This window comes from Rhinoraja longicauda, chromosome 11 (genome assembly GCF_053455715.1).
Source record: "Rhinoraja longicauda isolate Sanriku21f chromosome 11, sRhiLon1.1, whole genome shotgun sequence".
NCBI classification, from domain to species: domain Eukaryota; kingdom Metazoa; phylum Chordata; class Chondrichthyes; order Rajiformes; family Arhynchobatidae; genus Rhinoraja; species Rhinoraja longicauda.
In genome coordinates, this window is record NC_135963.1 from 2,197,216 (window position 1) to 2,223,657 (window position 26,442).

A 26,442-nucleotide genomic window follows, 5' to 3' on the forward strand; every position below is an offset into this window, starting at 1 on the left:
ATGGGCTACTTAATTGGGGATTGTCTTTATGTATGGCACTAATCTCACTGATCTAAATGCAAAAAATATATTTCACTCTACCTTAGTACAAGTGAAAATAAAAGAACCATTGACCATTGACCATTGAATAGTTGACCCTCAGGTTCCTATTAAATATTTTCCCTCTCATCTTAAACTTATGTCCTCTGGTTCTTGATTCCCCTATTCTGGGTAAAAGACTCTGCATCTATCCTATCTATTCCCCTAGATCCCTCTGCTTTGCAACTCTCCCCTGAATCCTGCCGTTTCCTGTGAAGGTCCTGCACTGGTCAGACTTCCCAAAATCCAACACCTCACTTAGATCTGCAATAATATCCATGAACTATTTCTCTGCCCACTTGCCAGGCTTCTCATGATCCTGCTGTAACCTTTGATAACCATCTTTGATATGTACTGATAGTGGAACATGACATTGTTAAGCTGCACCAAATAAGATCTTGATTGTTCTGTTTTATCTCCATATGACAATTAAACACTTTTAGGTTCATAGAGTTATACAACATGGACAGCATACAACATGCAATACCACCCACTTTAGTGTCATCTGCATCCTGCCTTGTACGTTCTCATTCAAATCGTTGATGGAGAGCGAAATCTTGCTGTTAAATTGTGTGCATACCACATTGCCACTGGAATGGAGTGATGGAGTTGCTGAGCTGTGGTGAAGCCTGTGTTTCCATGAGCCTGCTCCTGTTCAGTGCTGGGTTATCAGGTTTAAGCTGCCGCCTTACAGGGTGATCTAACCCCCTCCACCCCCACCCACCCTAGTCACTGGGTCATAGAAGACGGAGCAGTAAAGGGACCGTCGACTAATCCTACTTCATAAGTTCATAAATTATAGGTGCAGAATTGGGCCATTCAGCCCGATCAAGTCTACTCTGCCATTCAATCATGGCTGATCTATCTTTCCCTCTCAACCCCATTCTCCTGCCGTCTCCCCTTAACCCCTAACACCGTTACTAACCAAGAGTCAAGATGATCCCAGGAATGAGTAGGTTAACATATGACGAGTGTTTGTCGACACTGGGCCTGTACTCGCTAGAATTTAGAAGAACGAGGGGGGACCTCATTGAAACATAGTGAAAGGCTTGGATAGAGTGGATGCGGGGAGGATGTTTCCACTGGTGGGAAAGTCTAGGACTAGAGGTCATAGCCTCAGAATTAAAGGACATTCTTTTAGGAAGGAGACAAGGAGAAATTTCTTTCGTCGGAGGGTAGTGAATCTGTGGAATTCTTTGCCACAGAAGGCTGTGGAGGCCGTCAGTGGATATTTTAAAGTAAGATATAGATAGATTCTTGATTAGTATAGGTGTCAGAGGTTATGGTAAGAAGGCAGGAGAATGGGATTAGGAGGGAGGGACAGATCAGACATATTTGAATGGCAGAGTAGACTTGATGGGCCGAATGCCTAATTCTACTCCTATTCCTTATTACCTTATGGCGATTGTAATCATGTACAGTATTGTCTTTCTGCTGACTGATTAGCACACAAAAGCTTTTCACTGTACCTCGGTACACATGACAATAAACTAAACTCAAACTCAGTCTGTCAATCTCCACCTTAAAAATACCCATTGATGGCCTCCACAGCCGTCTGTGGCAATGAATTTCACAGATTCACCACCCTCTGACTAAGACATTCCACTTCATCTCCTTTCTAAAGGTATGTCTTTTTATTCTGAGGCTATGACCTCTGGTCCTAGACTCTCCCACTAGTGGAAACATCCGATACATCCACTCTATCCAGGCCTTTCACTGTTTGGTAAGTTACAATGATGTCCCCTCTTATTCTACTATATTTCAGCGAGTACAGGCTCAGTGCTGTCAAACGCTCATCAGATGTTAAACCAAACATCCCTGTGATCATTTTCTCAAGCCTCCTCTGGACACTCTCTAATGCCAGCACATCCCTCCTCAGATACGGGGCCCAAAACTGCTCACAATATTCCAAATGCGGTCAGCATTACATCCCTGTTTTTATATTCTAGTCCTCTTGAAATAAATGCTTTTGCCTTTCTTACTATCGATTCGACTTGCAAATTAACGTTTTGGGAATCCTGCACCAGCACTCCCAAGTCCCTTTGCACCTCCGATTTCTGAATTCTCTCCCCATTTCAAAAATATTCTGCACCTTCATTCCTACTACTAAATGTATGATCCATACCGTGGTATTCCATCTGCCAGTTTTCTGCCCACTTTCCCAACCTGTCCAAGTCCTTCTGCAAAGTCCTTGCTTTCTCTACATTACTTGCCCCTCCACATATCTTCATATCATCTGCAAACTTGGCCACGAAGCCTTCAATTCCCTCATCCAAATCATTGATAGACAATGTGAAGAGTTGTGCCCCCAGCACCGACCCCTGCGGAACACTGCTAGTCAGCGGCATCCAACCAGAAAAAGCCCCCTTTATTGCCACTCTTTGCCTTCTGCCAACCTGCTCTCCAGGTTAGTATCATCCCTCGAATGCATGGGATCTCATCTTCTTGAGCAGCCTCACATGCGGCACTTTATTAAAGGACTTCTGAAAATCCAGAAAGGATTACGTACTAATCCTGCCTTGTACATTCCCAGCCAAATCTTTTGACGGTAGAGGGAAAATGTTGCTGTTAAAAAGTGTGCAGACCAGAGCTATTTCTCTTGGAATGGAGTGATGGTGTTGCTGAGCTGTGGTGAAGCCTGTGGTTACGTGAGCCGTGCCTACCCTGCTCAGTGCTGGGTTATCAGATTTCAGCTCCCGCCTGACAGGGCGACTTAACCCTCCTACCTTGTCACTGGGTCAGAGAAGTGGGAGCAACAAAGGGACCATCTATTTGGAACCCAAACCTGGATGTTGAACAAGCACGTAAACTGGATTTGCACAGACTTTGTCTAGAAACATAGAAACATAGAAAAATAGGTGCAGGAGTAGGCCATTCGGCCCTTCGAGCCTGCACCGCCATTCAATATGATCATGGCTGATCATCCAACTCAGTATCCCGTACCTGCCTTCTCTCCATACCGCCTGATCCCTTTAGCCATAAGGGCCACATCTAACTCCCTCTTAAATATAGCCAATGAACTGGCCTCAACTACCTTCTGTGGCAGAGAATTCTACAGATTCACTACTCTGTGTGAAAAAAAACTTTCTCATCTCGGTCCTAAAAGACCCCCCTTATTCTTAAATTGTGACCCCTTGTTCTGGACTTCCCCAACATCGGGAACAATCTTCCTGCATCTAGCCTGTCCAACCCCTTAAGAATTTTGTAAGTTTCCATAAGATCCCCCCTTAATCTTCTAAATTCCAGCGAGTACAAGCCGAGTCTATCCAGTTTTCTTCATATGAAAGTCCTGCCATCCCAGGAATCAATCTGGTGAACCTTCTCTGTACTCCCTCTATGGCAAGAATGTCTTTCCTCAGATTAGGAGACCAAAACTGTACGCAATACTCCAGGTGTAGTCTCACCAATGCCCTGTCTAGGTTTAGGTTTATATTGTCACGTGTACCGAGGTACAGTGAAAAGGTTTCTTTTGCATGCTATCCGATCAGATCAGATAATTTTATACATAAATACAATCAATTCAAACTCAAGTACAATAGATGTTGTTGTTGTTGTTGTTGTTGTTTTTGTTGTTCGTCCTTCGGGTTCGAAGATGACCATGGCTTCACTTTCATTTGGAGGATTGGTGACTGTGGGTCCGGAAGTAACTGGTGAGGCCAATCCGGGCCCAGAAGGCACGCCCACACGTAGGATACAAGTGGATGGGTGCTGCAGTGGAAGTGGAGGTAGCCCGGGCCTTGAGCGCGGTGCGTTTCCTCTGGGCCTCTGCAGTGTGTCTGTTCTCTGCTGCACGGGCTACTGTGGTGAGCTTGCTACGCCAGGTTGGACGGTCCAGAGCAAGAGACTCCCAAGTGCTGAAGTTGATGTCCATGTCTTTGACGGACACTTTGAGGCAGTCCTTAAACCGTTTCTTCTGTCCTCCTACTGAGCGCTTGCCCTGACACAGTTCTCCATACAGAAGCTGTTTTGGCAGTCGACTCTCGGGCATTCTGACGACATGGCCTGCCCATCTGGCTTGGACTTTCCATAGGAGGGTGTGGACACTGGGGATTCTGGCCCGTCCAAGACTTCTGTGTCTGGAATTTTGTCCTGCCACCTGATGTGAAGGAGTCTGTGTAGGCAGCTCAAGTGAAAGTGGTTGAGCTTTTTGGCATGTCTGCTGTAGACAGTCCAGGTCTCATTGGCATAGAGAAGAATGGTGAGTACCACTGCACGGTAGATCTTCAGCTTGGTGGTAAGACTGAGTCCTCTCCGCTCCCAAACGTTCTCACGGAGTTGCGCAAAGGCAGCGCTGGCCTTGGCAATCCTGTTGTTGACCTCAGCATCAATGTTCACCACTAGCGAGATTGTACTACTCAGATAGGTAAAGCTGTCGACTGCCTGTAGATTCTGCCCCTTGTGGTTCCTGGTAGGGCTTTCCAGGCGCGGGCTGGTACATAACTTCAGTCTTTTTGATGCTAATGGAGAGACCAAACATGTCACAGGCCTGTGAGAAGCAGTCCATTTCATGCTGCATCTTCTGCTCTGTGCTGGCGTTGAGGGCGCAGTCATCAGCAAACAAAAAATCTCTGATGAGGGTCTCTTTCACCTTTGTAACAGCTTGCAGGCGCCTGAGGTTGAACAGCCTGCTGTCAGTTCTGTACCTGATGTATATTCCATCCTGGCAGTCACAGAAGGCATCAGTCAGCATGGCAGAGAAGACCATGCTGAAGAGTGTAGGGGCAAGAACACAACCTTGCCTCACGCCGTTTGTCACTGGAAAGGCTTCCGACTTGTCTCCATCATCTAGCACTTTCACCATCTTGCCGTCATGGAACTGCCGGACAATCATGATGAACTTGCTGGGTCAGCCAAACTTCTGCATTATCTTCCAGAAGCCATCTCTGCTGACAGTGTCGAAGGCCTTTGTCAGATCGACGAAGGTCACGAACAATAGATAGAGCAAAGTGCAGAATATTGTTCTCAGCATTGTAGCACATAATTGCAGAGACAAAGTCCAAGGTCCTCAATGGGGTAGAGGTGAATCGGACAGTGCACTAAGCTTATGGAGGGACCATTCAGTAGCCTGATAAGAAGCGGCTCTGGAATCTGTGGGTGCACGAGTTCAAGCATCTGTTCCTTTTGGCGAATGGGAGCAGAGAGAAGTCAGAGAATGGGAAACTCATTGAACCCTTTCGGAGAGACGGAAGCTGAACATTGGGCTGAGAAAGTGGATGAATGCTGTGAATTGAATATTTTGAAACATTATTTTCTCTCTTTCATCAGTGTTATAAATTCTGATGCCTTTCACACGCACAGCTCCTGTGAACTACGCAGCTGTATGGAGTGATAATAGCATTTCATGTGTGGTGACGTTTAAACGTAACTTCTTGTTACATTTGGCTCTTAGATCACGTTCAGCGCTGCATGGTCACCAAACTGCATGGATGGACATTGCTATGACTTTTTAAACATTTCAGAATCCTGTGATTATTTCTTTGTACAATCCTATGGCATTCCTCAAGACCAACGGACTGGATGTATTGCAAGACCAAGTTCTCCCTACCTGCAGGTTTTGTCAGGTATGTACAGTAAGACCTTCAGCCTCAAGGTGTATTGATATTAATCTTGATCTACATTAATTAATTCATCCTTTGCAGGTCTCACTGACTATATTAGATTGGGCATTAGCCCCAGAAAGCTGGTGATGGGAGTTGCATGGTTTGGTAGAGACTATCCATGCACACACCTCTTTGAGGTAAGGTGTTGTTATTATCTATCCTTATTATTTTGATCAAACCTCCAGCAAATATCTTATTATGGCTTTGGAAAGAGTTGCACTGTCCTTTCTGAAGAACAAAATGGTTTGTATCGAACAGGTAATGGAACAAAGAACAGTATAGCACCACCCTTCAGACCACAATGTCTGTGCAGAACTTGATGCCAAGTTAAATAAATCTCCTCTGCCTGCAGGTGATCCATATCCCTCCATACCCATCTGTAAAACAAGACTAGCCCCGCACATCTTTAAACTTTGCCCCTCTCACTTTAAAGTTATGTCCTCTAGTCTTTCATGTTTAAATGTTTGACATTTCGATCTAAAATGTCGATCCTTCCTTTCCATCCACAGATAATGCTCGACCCAGAGTTCCTCCAGCACATTCTTTGTTGCTTAACGCTAATGATGCAATTTCTTTACCTTCCATTTTCTGAGTTCTCTTCTCAGCCTACAATTATCTAAAATTTTGGAGACACAAAGAGCTGTAAGGAGCACCCCCTCCACCCTCTCCTTGCCCCTGCCACTTGTCCCGCTCCAACCTTACCCCACCCCTATTCCTCCATACAAATTCCATTTTTGTCCTCTCTTTGACTGTGTACCAAATCCTACCTTGTCCTTCTGCTAGGTTTCAGTTACAATTGAGGTCCAAAGTGAAAGTGGCAAAGTTAAGTTGAGAGGGGCAAAGTTTAAAGAAGAATCATCCCAACAACTTCCTCTCTTATCTTCCTCCCTCTCCCACCTCTCTCCTCCCCACAAGCGCACAACCCCCTGCCCTCCCCCCCTCTTTATCCCTACTCTCCCCACTCCCCCCTCCCATACCACCCTCTTTTCTCTCCAATCTTTCCGCACTCTTCCCTCCCAACCTCCTCCCTCCCACATCCACTCCCACCCCCTCTCCTCCATGCAGATTCCATTCTCGTCTCCTTTTCACCTGCATACCTAATCCTTCCCTTCCCTCATCCAGATCTCAGGTCCAAAGATAGAGGGACAAAGTTCAGAGGAGACTAGACAAAGTTGGGCCCATTCCCCCCCCCATTCTCTCCTCCCCAGCCCCACTCTTGCTCTCCCCACCTCCTTTCCCCACCACCCCCCTTTCCCCCACTCTCTCTTCCCCCCACCACCAATCCCCCCACCCCCGCTGTCCCCCTCCCCAGTCCCACTCTCCCTCCCACCCATAATCTCTCCTCCTCCCACCCTCCCCGTCCCCCCCACTCTAACTCTCCCGGAGCATCGGACTACTTGAGATGGGCAGCACGGCGGCGGCTGTGGCCTAGCCGAGCTGGTATTACTCGCGGCAGTTGTGGGGGAGAGGGGAGAGAGGGAGAGAGGAGAGAAGCAAGGGGAGAGAGGAGAGGGGAGCCCCTTATTGCGGGCGGGCAGCTCTGCTAACGGCGTCCATCTTGTTTGTGCGAGTGAAGAGAGAGTCCGTGCCTGCCCTATGGTGACGTCATATGCACTGCAGCACTTGGAAAAAGGTCTTCAGAAATTAGATTTTTGAACCTTAAAATGTCTCTAACTTGAAACATATAAGACCGATTTAGATAAAACTTGGTATAAACAGTGGCCTTGAGAGTGGTGATTAAGGTGGCGCAATAATTGTGGCGTGATGATTTACCGGTTTGGCAACATCACAGAAATAAATAGATACATACGGATATATATATATATATATATATATATATATATATATATATATATATATATATATATATATATATACACAAGATCTGAGAGATGGATGGATGGATGGATGGATGGATGGATGGATGGATGGATGGATGGATGGATGGATGGATGGATGGATGTGCGGAGCAACTTAAACAGAGTTTGATGGGCGCTTGGAACACTTTTGCCGGAGATGGTGTTGGAGGCTGATACTATAGTGGGCTTTAAGGGGCTTTTGGATAGGCACATGATTATGCAGGGAATGGAGGGATATCCAATCGCATACGTGTTTTGCGTGTTGATGTAAATGCAGAGTAAAGATGGCGGCGCGCACGGACGCAGCGGCTCACAGCTCTCCCTTTCGGTGCGTTTTATGTGTGTTATCTGTGTTATGTCTGTTAGTCAATTTTAGTCATGCAAACCAGGCAAATCAGGCAAATCCTACCTACAACCGAAAGGATCTTCTGATCATAGGATTCCAGTGCAATCGGGACCTTGTGCGCGAATTTCCACACCCGCGAAATATACCGGAAGAGATAGCCAGGACACCGGGCGCTCCGTGGATAGTTGTCGGCGCGAACAGGCGTCGCAGGCGGAGGAGAAACAGGAAGCAAAAGCGAGGATGCCGGTCCGGTATACTTGCCAAGCTAAAGAGACAGCCACACAAACCACCGCTACCCATCATGTTTCTCACCAACGCCAGATCCATCATCAACAAAATGGACGAACTAAAACTACAGATTTCAGCAAACAAACTCGTGGAGGACTGTTGCATTCTCTTATTAACAGAGACATGGCTTCATCCACTTATCCCAGACGGAGCCATTGAGCTAGCCGGGCGTACAGCGTTTCGTTGGGACAGAAACATCGACTCCGGTAAGAGCAAGGGGGGGGGGGGTTATGCATTTACGTGCACAACAGCTGGTGCACTAACATCCAAATCATAGATAGCCACTGTTCTCCTGATCTGGAGTCCCTAACAGTTAAATGCAGGCCTTTTTACCTTCCTCGCGAATTTACAGGGGTTATAGTAACAGCAGTCTACATCCCACCGAATGCTAACGCTAGCACAGCTTTAGGCTACCTGCTCGGTGCAATAAACTCACAACAGAGCACATATCCAGAAGCAGCCCACATCATAGCCGGGGACTTCAATCATGCAGACCTAAAGTCAGTTCTCCCGAAACTTGAACATCACATAAGATGTGCTACCAGGGGGAAAAACACACTAGACAAGGTTTACTCAAATATTAAGAAGGGTTTCAGGTCAGCACCACTACCACACCTGGGGCAGTCAGATCACCTGTCCATATTCCTAACTCCAGCATACACCCCACTCAGGAGGAAAGCTCCAGTCACCATAAAGACTGTTAAGACATGGCCTGAAGGAGCTTCCTCGCAGCTGCAGGATTGCTTCGAAAGGACCAATGGGATATTTTTGAGGATCAGGACTTGGAGGAGTACACATCAACTGTACTTTGCTACATCCAAAACTGTGTTGACAATGTCACCGTCGACAAACGCATCCGGTTGTATCCCAATCAGAAACCCTGGATGACAAAGGATGTCAGGTCTCTCCTCAAGGACCGTAACACCGCCTTCAGGTCTAGTGATAGAGCTCTATACAGTGCTGCTAGAACCAACCTGAAGAGAGGCATCAAGGATGCCAAAGCGTCCTACAAGAGGAAGATTGAGGACCACTTTACCAACAATGACCCACGGCGGGTATGGCAAGGCATCCAGCACATCACCAACTACAAGACCAGCAACCGCACGACTGCCGACGGCGACGCCTCGCTGGCAGAGGAACTTAACTGTTTCTTTGCTCGTTTCGAGGTGAAAGCTACAGTGGCAGACATAACACCCTCTCCAGCACCTGACAGCAACACCTTCACTGTGCAGGAGTATGATGTTAAGCGCGTGCTCAGAGCAGTGAATCCCAGGAAAGCTGCAGGCCCCGATGGTGTGACGGGCAGAGTGCTGAGGGAATGTGCAGACCAATTATCTGAGGTCTTCACAAAAATCTTCAACCTGTCCCTTTTAAAATCCACCATCCCTCCCTGCCTGAAGTCCGCCACAATCATCCCACTGCCGAAAAAGTCTGTCATCAGCGGTCTTAACGACTACCGTCCGGTAGCACTCACACCGGTCATCACAAAGTGCTTCGAGAGACTGGTCCTGCAGCACATCAAAGCCAGCCTCCCACCCACCTTCGACCCACACCAGTTTGCCTACAGAGCAAATAGGTCTACAGGGGATGCCATCGACACTGCTCTTCACACTGCACTGACCCACCTTGAACACCAGGGGAGCTATGTGAGGATGCTCTTCCTCGACTTCAGCTCTGCCTTTAACACGGTCATCCCGAGCAGACTGGTCACCAAACTTTCCGACCTTGGATTTTCCCAAACCATCTGCCAATGGATCAAGGACTTCCTGACCAACCGCCCCCAGACCGTCAAAATAGGCCCTCACCTCTCCTCCACCATTACACTGAGCACCGGCTCACCACAGGGCTGTGTGTTGAGCCCCATCCTTTACTCCCTCTACAGTCACGACTGCGCCCCCACCCATCCCACCAACACCATCATCAAGTTCGCGGATGACAAGACTGTGGTTGGACTCATCTCAGGAGGAGATGAGACAGCCTATAGGGATGAAATCCAAAGGCTGGCAGCATGGTGTTCAGTGAACAATCTGGTCCTGAACTCCTCCAAAACAAAGGAACTTATAATTGACTTTAGAAAAACCAGTGTAGATTACGACCCACTCTACATCAATGGGGTCTGTGTGGAAAGGGTACCCGCTTTCAGGTTCCTGGGTACGCACATCGCAGAGGATCTTACCTGGTCTACCAACACCATCACCACAGTAAAGAAGGCACAGCAGAGACTCCACTTCCTGAGGATCCTCAGGAAAACCAACCTGCAGGAGAAGCTCATGTTGTCCTTCTATCGCTGCTCCATCGAGAGTGTGCTGGCATACTGTATAACCACATGGTATGCCAGCTGCTCAGAAAAGGACAGGAAGGCCCTTCAGAGGGTCATCACGACGGCCCAGAAGATCATCGGCTGCTCACTGCCCTCCCTGGAGCACCTGTTCAGCCTACGCTGCCTCAGTAGAGCAGGCAAAATAATAAAAGATCCATCCCACCCCGGCCACCGTCTGTTTGTTCATCTGCCCTCTGGTCGACGTTTCAGGTCGATCAAATCCCGAACAAACAGACTTAAGAACAGTTTTTACCCCAGGGCCATACGAGAACTGAACACTACCTTTGCACTAGGCAACACCGTTAAAAAATCTTGTACTTAATATAATTGTATTTATGTATTTATTTGTTTTTGCATTTATTGCATATATGTTTGTACGCACCGTCAGGATTGGCTATTTTTTAATTTCGTTGTACTCGTTGCAATGACAATAAATGAATATTATTATTATTATTATTATTATTATTATTATTATCTGAGGATCTCAAACCATCCATTAAATAAGGCCTAATGAAACCATGCCTTCTGCTAGCTATCTCTCCCATTCCTTTTTATCCTCACAATGCTATCTCCCCCAACCTTTTAATCCTTGTCTCAGTCCCCTCTACACAGGATCAGTTAACCACCCAGCAAAGATATTGGTGCCCCATCGAGATGCAATCCACCCATTCATATAAAATCCCATCCCCAGAAGACTGGATTGTAAGGCCCAGGAATCTAAAGGGTTCCAGCCTGCACCATCTCCGGCAGGTCAACTGTGGTGAGCAGTTGTACTTCAATCATCCTTGATGAATATATTCCCCTTGAGGCATTCCAGAACTGCAACTTTCAATGTTGCGGGCTTTACTTTCCAGCCTATCCAAGTTCTCGCAATGACTTAAACCCGCAAGTCAAGAGCCAAGAGCATTTCATTATCATATGTACCGGAAACAGAATAATAAAATTCTTACTTGCTGCAGCATAATAGGCCCATTAATGCAATAGCACACCAGTACATATACAATAATCACTAATATAATAAATTAATAATTGCTAACACTTGTTAAGCAGACGATAGGAGTGTAAAGCTGATGTGCCAACAGTGCAATCAAAACCAAGTCCATAGTAAATCATAGTTGCTGAGATGGGCTGAGGCTGCTGTTGTGCAGTGTTCCAGAGTCTGGTGGTTGCTGGGAAGAAGGCAAGCACAGTGACGTAGACAGTCTGAAGAAGGGTCTATATCGGAAACGTCACCCATTCCTTCTCTCCAGGGATGTTGTCCCGCTGAGTTGCTCCAGCATTTTGTGGCTACCAGGCACAGTGACACTGGATAACGGCTTGGACTTTCAGTCGTTGAAGCGAGTCAAAGGTTCAAGGTTCGAGTCCCGGCAGAGTCGAGTTCTTAGGCAGCAGTGATGCAGCTGGTAGTGCCACTGCCTCACAGCACCAGAGACTGTGTTTCGATCCTGACCTCAAGTGCTTTCTGTGTGTGGAGTTTGAACATTCCCTCTGTGACCGCATGGGTTTCTTCTAAGTACTGAAGTAACCAGTGAGTCAGGAAGCATCTCCGGAGAACATAGATAAGTGACGTTTTGAGTCAGGGCCTTTCTTCAGACCGATTGTGGTGGGGTTGGGGAGAAAACTGGAAGAGAACATGGCAGGACAAAGCCTTGCGAATGATAGGTGGATATAGGTCAGTGGGGTTTTGATACACAGATGAATGTACAAAGGCCAGAGACTAGAAGCCAAAAGGCATGAGATAAATTTTACAACTTTCTTAAAGTTTAATCTCATCAGAATACATTTATTCACAAATATATCTTGTTCATCTTTGTATTTTTAGGCTGGATATTGTACAGTGAAAAATATTACTTCCCATGGGATCCATTGTAGTGAACAAGTTGCAACTCAGGTCCAATACAAGCAGATCATGAAGCTACTTCCGAAGTCCTTCAGTGGCAGGCTGTGGGATGACGAGCGGAAAGCCCCTTATTTTGTGTACATGGTGAGTCAAGAATCACGAGTCAAGCCTCGATAGTCTACATACGGTAAGGCAAGAGTCAAGCCCTATATTGTACACAAATATATAGTAAGACAAGAGTTACAAATCTAGTCAAGCCCCTTTATTTTATATCCATGGTAAGTCCAGATTGTTTAATTGTCATATGTACCGACAAAGGAACAATTAAATTTTTACTCACAGCAGCATAACAGGCCTCTAAACACATTATGCTTAAAAAGGAACTGCTATGCTGGTTTAAGTCGAAGATAGACACAAAAAAGTTGGAGTAACTCAGCGGGACAGGCAGCATCTCTGGAGAGAAGGAATAGGTGACGTTACGGGTCGAGACCCTTTCTGACTGGTATGGGATAAGGGAAACGAGTGATAGAGATGGTGATGTGGAGAGATAAAGAACAATGAATGAAAGATATGCAAAAAAGTAACGATGATAAAGGGAACAGGCCATTGTTAAGGGCCTGTCCCACTTAGACAGGTTTAAGGCGACTGCCGGCGACTAAGCTGTCGCCGAACGTTCGCTGGGGTGTTGTGGGCATGATCGTGAGGAGTCTTCCAAAGATCGTAGTGGATCTCGATGCGTCGCCGAGAAATCAAACGGTTTGAAATCTCTCGGCATCAACTGGCTTGTCACCAGGTATCGTAACTTATTGCGGTCGCTGTCGCATGCTGTCCCCAGGTTTGATAGGTTCTCTTAAGATACATTTAGAAGCACATAATATTAAAATAAGTAAAGTCATTTCAAAATACCATAAAATGCTTGTGTTTAACCAATTTATTTACCGTCAGGACATTAGACAGGTAGATTGGAGGCGACAGTTTGACGGTCAGGTAAGCGTGGGAATTTCTGCGATGTTTTTGGCCTCAGCCATTACATTTAAAGTGGGCTCCAAACCCAGATATACAACGCAGAAACCAGATATACATCTCCCTTACATTTTCAAAGAATGCCCACACACTTTTCACAAAAATCCACTGAACCACTTTAAATTATTTTTTTAATACAGCTATTAGTAAACTGCAAGTATATCCAGTTTATTCCTTGTTATAGTGAAGCTTGGTTTTGAAGTAACTCATACAAGGTGTTATTGTTCAAAACTCTCAAGTACTTACCGACTTGTCACTGATTTCAGCGAAAACCAGGACGCCGGAGAAGCATTGACATCGTGGGAATTTTCGCGATGTTTCAGAAGACGCTGTAATCTCGACCTGATTCGGCATTGTCCTGGTCATTGTCGTCGGGTAAAAGAAAAGTTCGGTGATCTGCTACGACTTTGACAGTCGCCGGCAGTCACCAAAAAGATCGCCTAAGTGGGACAGGCCCTTTAGCTGTTTCTAGGGTGAAAATGAGAAGCTAGTGCAACTTGGGTGGGGGAGGGATACAGAGAGAGGGAATGCCAAGCTACCTGAAGTGAGAGAAATCAATATTCATACCACTGGGCTGTAAGCTGCCCAAGTGAAATATGAAATGCTGTTGCTCCAATTTGCGTTTAGCCTCACTCTGACAATGGAGGAGACCTTGGACTGAAAGGTCTGTGTAGGAAAGGGAAGGAGAATTAAAGTGTCCAGCAACCGGGAGATCAGATAACTTCAGGTAGGCTGAGCTAAGTGACCAGTTCTTGCACAGCAGATATGTAATATTGCACAAACATGAAATAAAATGATCGAGTGAAAAAGTCAAGGATGAGGTATGTGCAAAGATGGGGGTGGGGGGAGGATCAGTCTATCCATGACAGAAGTGGGAGGAGTTGTACGGTTTAATAGCCACAGGGAAAAAGGATCTCCTGTAAAGTTTTGTGCTGCACCTTGGTGGGACCAGTCTTTTGCTGAAGGTGCTTCTCAGGTTGACCAGTGTGTCATGGAGAGGGTGAGATGTATTGCCCAAGATTCTCCACAATTTGAGGAGCACTCCCTTTTACGAGACGACCTCCAATGAATCCAACTCCATTCCCAGGATGGAGCCGGCCTTCCTGACGAGTTTGTTGATTCTGTTGGAGTCCGCGGCCTCCGCCTTGCTACCCCAGCATACGACAGCATAGAAGATGGCGCTGGCCACCACCGATTGATAAAACATCTGCATCGTCTTACTGAAAGAGCAGAGCCTCCTCAGAAAGTACAGACAGCTCTGTCCCTTCTTATACAGTTCCTGGACCAGTCCAGTTTACTGTCCAGGTATACTCCAAGGTACTTCTACTCCTGGATAACCTGCACATCCACGACCTGGATGGAGATAGGGGGCAGAGATGTTCCTGTCTTCCAAAATTCCACCACTCAAGGGCCTGTCCCACTTAGGCGATTTTTTTGGCGACTGCGGGCGACTGTCAAAGTCGCAGCAGATCGCTGAAATTTTCTTTTACCCGAAGACAATGACCAGGACAATGCCAAGTCTGGTCGAGATTACACCGTCTTCCGAAACATTGCGAAAATTCCCACGCTGTCAATGCTTCTCTGGCGTCCTGATTTTCGCCGAAATCACTGACAAGTCGGTAAGTATTTGAGAGTTTTGAACAATAACACCTTATATCGGTTAAATAAAAACCAAGCTTCACTGTAACAAGGAATAAACTGGATTTGCTTCCAGTTTACTAATAGCTGTATTAAATAAAAATTTAAAAAGTGGTTAAGTGGATTTTTGTGAAAAGTGTGGGCATTCTTTGAAAATGTAAGGGAGATGCATATCTGGTTTCTGGGTTGCATATCTGGGTTTGGAGCCCACTTTAAATGTAATGGCCGATGGCCTTAAACATCGCGGAAATTCCCACGCTGTGGATGCTTCTCCGGCGTCCTAATTTTCGCTGAAATCACTGACAAGTCGGTAAGTATCATATCATATCATATCATATATATACAGCCGGAAACAGGCCTTTTCGGCCCACCAAGTCCGTGCCGCCCAGCGATCCCCGTACATTAACACTATCCTACTCCCACTAGGGACAATTTTTACATTTACCCCGCCAATTAACCTACATACCTGTACGTCTTTGGAGTGTGGGAGGAAACCGAAGATCTCGGAGAAAACCCACGCAGGTCACGGGGAGAACGTACAAACTCCTTACAGTACTTGAGAGTTTTGAAATAAAACATCTTGCCCGGATTTCTTGAAAACCAAGCTTCACTGTAACAAGGAATAAACTGGATTTACTTCCAGTTTACTAAAAGCTGTATTAAAAAAAATAATTAAAAAGTGGTTCAGTGGATTTTTGTGAAGTGTGTGGGCATTCTTTGAAAATGTAAGGGAAATGGTTTCTGGGTTGCATATCTGGGTTTGGAGCACACTTTAAATGTAATGGCTGAGGCCAAAAACATCGTGAAAATTCCCACGCTTACCTGACCGTCAGACTGTCGCCTCCAATCTACCTGTCAAATGTCCTGACGGTAAATAAATTCGTTAACCACAAGCATTTTATGGTATTTTGAAATGACTTTACTTATTTTAATATTATGTGCTTCTAAATGCATCTAAGAGAACCAACAAAGCTGGGGACCGCATGCGACAGCAACCGCAATAAGCTACGATACCTGGCGACAAGCCAGCTGTCGTCGAGAAATTTCAAACCGGTTGATTTCTCAGCGACGCGTCGAGATCTACTACGATTTTTGGAAGACTCCTCACGATCATGCCCGCGACACCACGGTGAACTGTCGGCGACAGCCTAGTCGCCGGCAGTCGCCTTAAAATTGCCTAAGTGGGACAGGCCCTTAACTCCTTAGTTCTGTCGGTGTCAAGCTGCAAGTGATTCAGCCAACACCACTCAACAAAGTTGTTGACTACACCTCTGCATTCAGTTTCCCTCCCCTCGCTGATGCAGCCCACAATTGCAGAGTCATCGGAAAACGTCTGCAGATGGCAGGAGTCCGAGTTGTATATGAAGCCAGCGGTGTAGATGGTGATCAGGAAGGGGGAGAGGACAGTCTGCTGTGGATCGGCACAAAAAGTTGGAGTAACTCAGCGGGACAGGCAGCATCTCTGGAGAGAAGGAATGGGTGACATTTCGAGTCGAGATTATTCATCAGACTGGTTAGGGATAAGGCAAACAAGAGATATAGATGATGATGATGTTCTATACCAGGACATCTGCGATGTCTTCATTCTTTAGGGAACGGGGGTTCCCCTCTCCCATCATAGATGAGGCCCTCACTCGTGTCTCCTCGTACCCTGCAGCTCCGCCCTTGCTCCCCTTCCCTTTAGTCACTACAGACAGAGTCTCCCTAGTCCTTACCTTCCACCCCATCAGCCATCACATACAACACATACAATCAGTACCCCATTCCTGCCTTCTCCCCATACTCCCTGACTCCGCTATCCTTAAGAGCCCTATCAAGCTCTCTTTGAATGCTTTCAGAGAATTGGCCTCCACTGCCTTCTGCGGCAGAGAATTCCACAGATTTACAACTCTCTGACTGAAAAGGTTTTTCCTCATCTCCGTTCTAAATGGCCTACCCCTTACTCTTAAACTGTGGCCCCTGGTTCTGGACTCCCCCAACATTGGGAACATGTTTCCTGCCTCTAACGTGTCCAACCCCTTAATAATCTTATATGTTTCGATAAGATCCCCTCTCATCCTTCTAAATTTCAGTGTATACAAGCCAAGCCGCTCCAGTCATCCAACATAGGACAGTCGTGCCATTCCGGGAATTAATCTAGAAAACCTACGCTGCAGGCCCTCAATAGCAAGAATATCCTTCCTCAAATTTGGAGACACTGCACACAGTACTCCAGGAGCGGTCTCACAAGGGCCCTGTATAACTGCAGAAGGACCTCTTTGCTCCTCTACTCAACTCCTCTTGTTATGAAGGCCAACATCCCATTGGCTTTCTTCACTGGCTGCTGTAGCAACATGCTTCCTTTCAGTGACTGATGCACGAGGACACCCAGATCTCATTGTATGTCCCCTTTTGAATATCAATAGCCATTTATTTGTCACATACACATAAATGTGTAGTGAAATGAAAAATTACCCGCAGTTCAACAATAAGACCAATAAGCATAATCAATAAAAATGCAATAACACATACAATCATAAACTAACAGCAAACAAAAGAAACATCCATCACAGTGAGTCTCCTCCAGTCACCTCCTCGCTGTGATCCTAACTTGACACCATTCAGATAATAATCTGCCTTCCTATTCTTACCACCCAAGTGGATAACCTCACACTTAACCACATTAAACTGCATCTGCCATGCATCTATCTATTCACACAACCTGTCCAAGTCACCCTGCAACCTCATAGTGACGATTCCAGTTCTTTATGTCAATCTAGATCAATAATAATTGATCCAAACACTTGTTCTTCAATTCAAACCTTTAATGCAGCGCTGCGATGATTCCTCCAAATCTGCTCCTATAGAGCCCACAGTCTCCGGAACAGGCTGGGACAATCATACTCATACACCAAGACAATGTTTATATAATTTCTAAATAACAGAATGGAGGGGGCACAATTGAGGAGCATGACAACATATTCATCCAATCACAACTAGCCCCGGAGGCCTTCCCAGTCCCCAGTTATGACCAATCCCGTACATCCTAGTGTTGTTTCTGCTGGAACATTGTGTGATTAGGATGTTAATCACTTCTCAACCATCTATGGTTTCATAACCTCTAGTTAACGAGCAGAGATATATCACACAATAGCAAAGCAAGCAGTGATAATTGTTCCTAATTAACCTTTACCCAGATGGCTATCTTTTAGTCCTTGACTCAATCACCATTAATTGTTCCTTGACTTGATCAGACTTACTTCGTATTTTACCTTAATTCCTCAATAGCACCTTTCTCACAGTTCACACTACCACCCAGCTTTGTATCATCTGAAATTTTGCTAGTGGTACTTTTAATTCCTTCATCCAAGTCATTAATGTATATTGTAAGTAGCTGCGGTCCCAGCACTGAGCCTTGCCCCCACTAGTCACTGCCTGCCATTCTGAAAGGGTCCCATCTATCCCCACTTTTTGATTTCTGTCTGCCAACCAATTTTCTATCCATGTCAGTACCCTACCCCCAATACCATGTGCTCTAATTTTGCCCACTAATCTCCTATGTGGGACCTTGTTGAAGGCTTTCTGAAAGTCGGGTTACACCACATCCACCGGCTCTCCCCTGTCAATTTTCCTAGTTACATCCTCAAAAAATTCCAGAAATCTCCAGGACTGGACAATGTTTCCCCCTCTACCCTCATACTCTGTGCGGAACCACTGGCACCGATCTACACAGACATTTTCAATGTCCCTACAAACATGTACTGTCCTTGCCTGCTTCAAAGTCTCCACTAATGTCCCTGTACCCAAAAAGACAAGGATCCCTGGTCTTAATGACTACAGGCCTGTCGCTCTGACCTCTGTAGTCATGAAGACTGAAAGACTTGTGCTGGCCCATCTGTAAAACATCACAAACCTCCTGCTGGACGCTCTGCAGTTTGCATACCAAGCCAATAGATCGGTGGATAACGCAGTCGACCTCGACCTGCACTTCATCCTCCAGCACCTAGACCGCAAGGGGACCTATGCAAGGATTTTGTTTGTGGACTTTAACTCTGCATTGAACACCATTGTGCCAGAGCTACTACTTTCGAAACTCTCCCTGTTGACTGTGCCTGAAGCCCTCTGTCAGTGGATCATCAACTTCCTGACAGACAACTTCCAGGAAGCAGCATGGGAGGCTGGGAAAGCACATCTGGGACCCGTAGACCCTCAGCATAGGAGCACCACAAGGCCTCCCCTTCTCCCCTCTCCTTTACTATCTGCACACCAACGACTGCACTCCACAGACTCCTCTGTCAAGCTTCTCAAGTTTGCGGATGACACAAACTTGAATTGACGGATCCAGGTTGGGGAGGAATCTGCCTACAGACAGGAAGTGACACAGCTGGCGTCCTGGTGCCATCGCAACAACCTGGAGCTCAATGCTCTTAAGTCAATGGAACTGATTGTAGACTTTAGGAGAGCTCCCCTTCCCCTCCCCCCACTCACCATCAACAACACCGCAGTCACATCTGTGGAGTCATTTAAGTTCCTTGGAACCACCATCTCCAGGGACCTTAAATGTGGGGCCACCATCGACTCCACAGTCAAAAATGACCAACAGAGGATGTACTTCCTGCGGCAGCTGAGGAAACACAATCTGCCACAGGCAATGACTGTCCAATTCTATACTGCCATCACAGTGTCTGTCCTCACCTTCTCCATCATGGTCTGGTTTGGCTCAGCCACCAAGCACGACATCTGGAGGCTACAACGAATCGTTCGATCAGCTGAGAAGGTTGTTGACTGCAACCTTCCCCCCCATTGATGAACTGTACACTGCAAGGGCCTGGAAGCGAGCGGGTAAGATCATCTCTGACCCGTCGCACCCTGGTCACAAACTCTTTGAAGCACTTCCCTCTGGAAGGCGACTCCGGACTGACAAAGCAGCCACAGCCAGACATAAAAACAACTTTTTCTCCAAGCGTAGTAGCTCTGCTCAACAACCAAAAGACTGTAATCTGTTTTTGCTCTGGTTTATTTCACTCACATGCTCAAACCGTAATGTGGTATTCTTAATGTTTTAATTGTTTTATGCTTTATTCTTAATTGTTTACCGTATGTTTGTGTTCATTCATTCATTCATTCTTCTGTAGAGACCGTCCCCTCCTCAACTTCCTGGTTAATTCACCCCTTCCCACCCAAACCACCCCCTCCCCAGATACCTTCCCCTGCAACTGCAGGAGATGCAACACCTGTCCCCGTACCTCCTCCCTCGACTTTGTCCAGGGATCCTGACAGTCCTTTCAGGTTAGGCAGTGGTTTACTTGCATCTCCTCCAACATTATAATAATAATAATAATAATAATAATAATAATAATACATTACATTTATATAGCGCTTTTCATATACTCAAAGATGCTTTACAGGGATTTAGAGAACATAGGGAAGTGAATAAATAGATAAATAAGTAAACGAACAGAGAAAGGCAGTGGTTGAAGGCAGTACTGAATAGGTGAGACTTCAGTGATGTTTTGAATGTGGTGAGTGTGGAGGAGTCACTGACGGTTTGAGGTAGTGAGTTCCATAGGGTGGGAGCAGCGATGGAGAAAGCCCTGTCCCCCCAGGATCTGAGTTTGGTCCGGATGTGGGGGGATAGGAGATTGGCAGCTGTATCTACTGTATCCGTTGTTCAAGATGTGGATATACATCGGCAAGACCAAACGTAGACTGGCCGATCGTTTCGCGAAACAGCTAGTTAGCCCACCTGAACCTACCTGATCTCCCGGTTGCTGGACACTTTAATTCTCCTCATCTAGTATATTAATAAAACTCTCATCTTGTTTGTTTGGCCGTTCGTTTGTGCATTTGTTGTGCCTTATGTTTGTTTCCGTTGATCAGGAAATACCGCCAAAACAGTATACGATAGAGTGACAATTTTAGGCCCACCTTACTCATCACTGTCCTGGGGTGGGCTAGAGCAAGTTTCGTTCTAATTCGTCTTATATTTTTAAAGTTATTGACATTTTAAAGTTGTGGAATTTTCTGCCTCAGAAGGCAGTGGAGGCCAATTCTCTGAATGCATTCAAGAGAGAGCTAGATAGAGCTCTTAAGGATAACGGAGTCAGGGAGTATGGGGAGAAGGCAGGAACAGGGTACTGATTGAGAATGATCAGCCATGATCACATTGAATGGTGATGCTGGCTCGACGGGCTGAATGGCCTACTCCTGCACCTATTGTCTATCGTCTATTGTCTAAAAAAATCACTTTAGCATTTTTTTCTTGCCCGTCAGCCGCATTCAACATCACAATGGGACTCGCCCGAGTGTCGGGAGTGGCTGCCAATCGGGGGGGGGGGTCACGTTGGCCACAGGGGGCGGCCATTGAGGGGGGGGGGGCTGCTGAGCCGTCGATCTGAAACTTTAATAAATGCGCTCAACCGCCCCCCCCACCCCCCCCCCCGACAAGAGGGCCGGCGCCAGTCCCGGCATGCCCTCTGACTGATCTTCCTCCCATCGTGCAGCGCGGCGGCAGAAGGTCAAACAACATGGCTGTCGCCACCATTCGCCGCCAAGCTCCCGCTGCAGAAGAAATTTTCTCCCAACGTCTCCACGGCTCAGTCTGGCTCTCCTCTTTCCTATCCCCCCTTGCTCGCCCACGGCCCCGGGAGACACTCCCCAGCCGCCAACGGTACGACATATCGTCAGTCGGAGGAATGTTGCCGGGCTCGCAGGAGAGGCTGGTACCCAACGGGGGTTGCTGCACCCACGGAAGAGGTTTGCACGGAGGGTTGCCGGACCTGCAGGAGAGATTGAACAATCACTTTTTAAACTTTAATACTTACGTAAGATGGCCACCGCATCCGCGCGCGCGCGCAGTTGGGGGAGAGTGGCCGCTCGGAGGGGGGTGGGATCCATAAGAGTGATGGGAGTGGTGGCCAATGAAGGGGGGGGTGTGAGGAGAGCTCTCCTGCTACTGGCTGCAGGAGAGGTTTGCACGGAGGGTTGCCGGAGAGATTTGGGCCCAACGGGTCCACGCCCATCTCGTACTATCTATTCCCCTCATGATTATATACACCTCTATAAGATCACCTTTCAGCCTCCTGAACTCTAAGGAAAAATGTCCTTGCCTTATTAATCTTTTCTTATATCTCAGGCCTTTGAGTCCTGGCAATGTCCTTGTACATCGGGGGGAAAAGGGGACTGGAGATAGCTCTGGCAGATAGTGTTTTGAGTGCAGTTAGTATTATGGTTGCAGAGGTGCTGAACGTCCTGATACATATGACGATAGACAAACCTCCTGGGCCTGATCAGATATATCCAAATTTACAGTGGGAAGCTAGAGAGGAAACTATAGTACCTCTGGCGGAGATTTATGAGTCTTCATTAAACATAGGCGAGGTGCTGGAAGACAAGAGGGTGGGAACTACAGGCCAGTGCGTATAACACAGAGAAATGTGAGGTGTTGCATTTTGGGAGCACTATTATGGGCAGGACCTACACAATGAATGGTAGGGTTCTGGAGTGTGTTGTAGAGCAAAGGGTTTGAGGAGTACAGGTACATAGTTTGTTGAAAGTGGCATTGCAGGTAGATAAGGTGTTTGTCATCAACATCAATATTTGGATGAGAACATACAGGGCAAGATTAGCAAGCTTGCTGATGATACAAATGTGGGTGGTTTTGCAGATAGTGAATATTGTTGTAATAAATTGCTGCAGGATTTTGATTGATTGGCCAGGTAGGCTGAGGAATGGTTGATGGAGTTTAATACAGAGAAATGTGAGTTGTCACATTTTGTCTAACAAGGGCAGGACCTACACAGTCAATGGTAGTGCTCTGGGGAGTATGTTGTAGAGCAGGGGGATCTAGGAGTGCAGGTGCATGGTTCCTTGAAGGTCGAGTCGCAAGTAGATAAGGTGGTCAAAAAGGCTTTTGGCACATTGGTCTTCATCAGTTAGAGTATTGAGTATAGAAGTTACGAGGTCATGTTGAGTTGTATAAGACGTTGGTGAGACTGCGTTTAGAGTATTGTGTTTGGATGTGGGCATCATATTATAGGAACGTTGTTGTCGAGCAGGCTGGGACTCTATTACTTGGAGCCCAGGAGGATGAGGGGTGATCTTATAGAAGTGTACAAAATAGATCAGGTAGACGCACTGAGTCCCTTGCCCTACTAGTGTAGATGGGATATATTGGTCGGTGTGGGCAAGTTGGGCCGAAGGGGCCAGTGGCCATGCTGTATGACTCTATCTCCTCTGTGTGTCCATTTCTTCCGCAGATGCTGGTTGACCCACTAAGTACCTTCAGCACTGTGTGATTTGCTCAACTTTCCAGCATCTGTAGTCTCTTGTGCCTCCCTCTAGATCTTTCCTATCCAGTCTGAGGAAGTGTCACCACCTGAAACATTACCTTTCCATGTTCTCCAGAGATGCTGCCTGACCCGCTGAGTTACTTCATTATGTTGTGTCTTTTTATGTAAACCTGCATCTACAGTTCCTTGTTTCTACATATCTGTGTAACTGCTTCTCTGAGTAACTGTCTGGTTTTACAACAGGTCGACAAAATGTACCACGAGGTCTGGTATGATGATCCAGAAAGCATTTCAATGAAGGCAACTTTACTGAAGAGACTTAAACTTGGTGGAATTGGTATGTGGGCTGCAAACTACGTGGCCTACAATGGCATGGCCAGAACCACGTTGCAAACTATGGAAATGTGGAATGCTCTCTGCCCACCTTGAGGAAATGCTTCACTCATTGAATCTCCGCATAACCCGATCACTTGGTGTTGCAAGTGAACTAGCTTCTGACAATAGAAATTAAATAAACCAAGATAAATGTTAAAACCAGACAAAAGGTGCTGGAGTAACCCAACTCCAGCACAGTCAACTATTTCAACAGTTAAGAGTCCAATACTTTTGTGTATTTTTGGTAAACTAACATCTGCGGTTCTTTGTGTCTCAATGTCAAAATAATTTGCTTGGTTTAACAATCATGTTTCCTTTAATTGAAAATCATATTAACCGATGGATTTGTATTAGTGATGTACAATTTGAATTGATTAAAGATGTTTATAGTTGCAATAAATATATGTTTATAGTTGCAATTCAAAATATGAAAACATTTTGCTTATTATGTTCTTCCCTGGATTGCTAGTCCAATGTAGACAGTTTTCATTTTGATCTCGTGAGGAGGATGCAATGATGTTCCAAGGGGCTATAGAGCAGCTCGTTAATGAGGCAACACATGGCAGATGGAGTACAATGTGGAAACTTGCAGGGATAAACACAAGAATACAAAGAAACAGAAATGTGGAACAATGTTTTAAATGGTGAGAGATTGGGCACAGGTGATGCTTGGAGGAACCTTGGTGTTCTTCAACAGTCAACAGTCAAGAATGTTTCATTGTCTTTTGGACAGGTACAATACAATACTACAATACAATATCTTTATTGTCATTGTACAAGTACAACGAGATTAAAAATGCCACTTCCATTTCGATGCTATAAAATAAATAAAACACAGCAAAAATAAAAACAACAAAAGGGGATAAAAAAGTAAACAGGGTCAGTTGTGCCAGATGACCATGGGCGCAGAGACAGATCATGGGGGGCTCTCAGCAGGTCCGATTCAGAGCAGCTATAGCTCTAGGAATGAAGCTGTTTCTTAGTCTGGAGTTGTGGGCGTAAAAGGCCTTGTAACGTCTGCCAGATGGAAGTAGTTCAAACGGACGGTGTCATGGGTGTGTGGCGTCCTTGTAGATGCTAGTGGCTTTCCTGAGGCAGTGTGTGTTGTAGATGTCCTCCAGGGCTGGTAGCTATATCCCAATGATACTCGGCGCTCTGCAGACGACCCGCTGAAGAGCTCTGCTATGCGTGCAGCTGAGATACCACACGTAGATGCCGTATGTCAGTATGCTCTGTGGTGCAGTGGTAGAAGGTCATCAGTAGCTGTTGGGGCAGACCAGCCTTTTTCAGCGTTCTCAGAAAAAAAAGCCTTTGCTGTGCTTTCTTGACTAGCGCGGCAGTGTTGGTGAACCATGTGAGGTCCTCTGAAATATGTGTGCCCAGAAACCTGAAGCTGGACACTCTCACCACACTGTCCCCGTTGATGAAGACTGGAGTATATTCCGCATTCTGTGACCTTCTAAAGTTGATAATTAGCTCCTTGGTCTTAGTTGTGTTTAGGGACAGGTTGTTCTCTGAGCACCATCTCACCAGGTTCTTCACCTCCGCTCTGTCGGTTGATTCATCGCCGTTGGAGATCAGCCCGATCACCGTTGTGTCATCCGCAAATTTGACGATGGTGTTGGTGGCGAATGCAGGAACACAGTCGTATGTGAAGAGGGAGTAGAGGATGGGGCTCAATACACAACCCTGTGGTGTGCCAGTACTCAGAGTGGTAGTGGCACACAGGTGGAGGCCCATTCTCACTGCCTGAGGGCACTCCGTCAGGAAATTCAGGATCCAATTGCATATTTTTACTTGCTGCATCTTAACAGACCCATTAACAAAATAAATAACCATGCACTAATCAATAATTCAATAAATGATCAGGAATCAAAGCGGTCAACTGTGTGAAGCCACAGGAGATAGGCAAAGTTGTTAATGAGTTTCTCTTCTCTGTTTTTAGCATGGACAAAGATGTGAGGACTGGGGAACTTTAGGGCAGTCAGTCTTATGGTCAAGGAGGTGCTGAAGGTCCTAACACATATGAAGGTAGACAAATCTCCCAAGCCTGACCAGATATATACGACGTCACTGAAACGCCTCAACTACCTCCTCTGGCAGCTTGTTCCACACACTCACCACCCTTTGTGTGAAAAAGTTACCCCTCAGATTCCTATTAAATCTTTTCCCCTTCACCTTGAACCTATTTCCTCTGGTCCTCGATTCCCTCATTCAGGGCAAAAGATTCTGTGCATCTACCAGATCTATTCCTCTCATGATTTTATACACATCTACAAGATCACCCTCATCCTCCTGCACTCCAAGGAATAGAGACCCAGCCTTCTCAACCTCTCCCTATAGCTCAGACCCTCTAGTCCTAGCAACATCCTCGTAAACCTTCTCTGAACCCTTTCAAGCTTGACAATATCTTTCCTATAACATGGTGCCCAGAACCGAACATATAGAAACACAATACTCTAAATGCGGTCTCACTGGTGGAAGGTTGTTTTTTAGACTGGAGGCCTGTGACCAGTAGTGTACCTCAGTTCTGTGCTTGGCCCATTGCTGTTTGTCATCCATATCAATGATTTGGCTGAAAACGTATAAAGCATGTTTAGTAAGTTTGCAGATTACACTAAAGTAAGTGGTGTTGTAGATAGCGAAGATGGTTGTCAAAAACCAGGTCAGTTTAGATTATTGTCACGTGGATTTGGATGTGGAGAGAATGTTTCCACTAGTGGGAGAGTCTAGGACTAGAGGTATTGGCCTAAGCATTAATGGGTGTTACTTTCTGAAGGAGATGAGGAGGATTTTCTTTAGTTA

The 26,442-nt window shown here is 46.1% G+C and overlaps 1 protein-coding gene across 1 annotated transcript in view; it reads left to right on the top strand.

Moving 5' to 3' along the window:
- LOC144598010 (di-N-acetylchitobiase-like) overlaps positions 1 to 23,984 on the top strand; it is a 44,775-nt gene extending 20,791 nt beyond the window's left edge. The window contains exons 4-7 of the mRNA XM_078407880.1: positions 5,468 to 5,639; positions 5,718 to 5,815; positions 12,314 to 12,475; positions 23,506 to 23,984. Coding sequence (XP_078264006.1) covers positions 5,468 to 5,639; positions 5,718 to 5,815; positions 12,314 to 12,475; positions 23,506 to 23,691 — 618 coding nt within the window. The 3' untranslated portion in view covers positions 23,692 to 23,984. The remainder of the gene's footprint in view (positions 1 to 5,467; positions 5,640 to 5,717; positions 5,816 to 12,313; positions 12,476 to 23,505) is intronic.
- Positions 23,985 to 26,442: the final 2,458 nt, after the last annotated feature.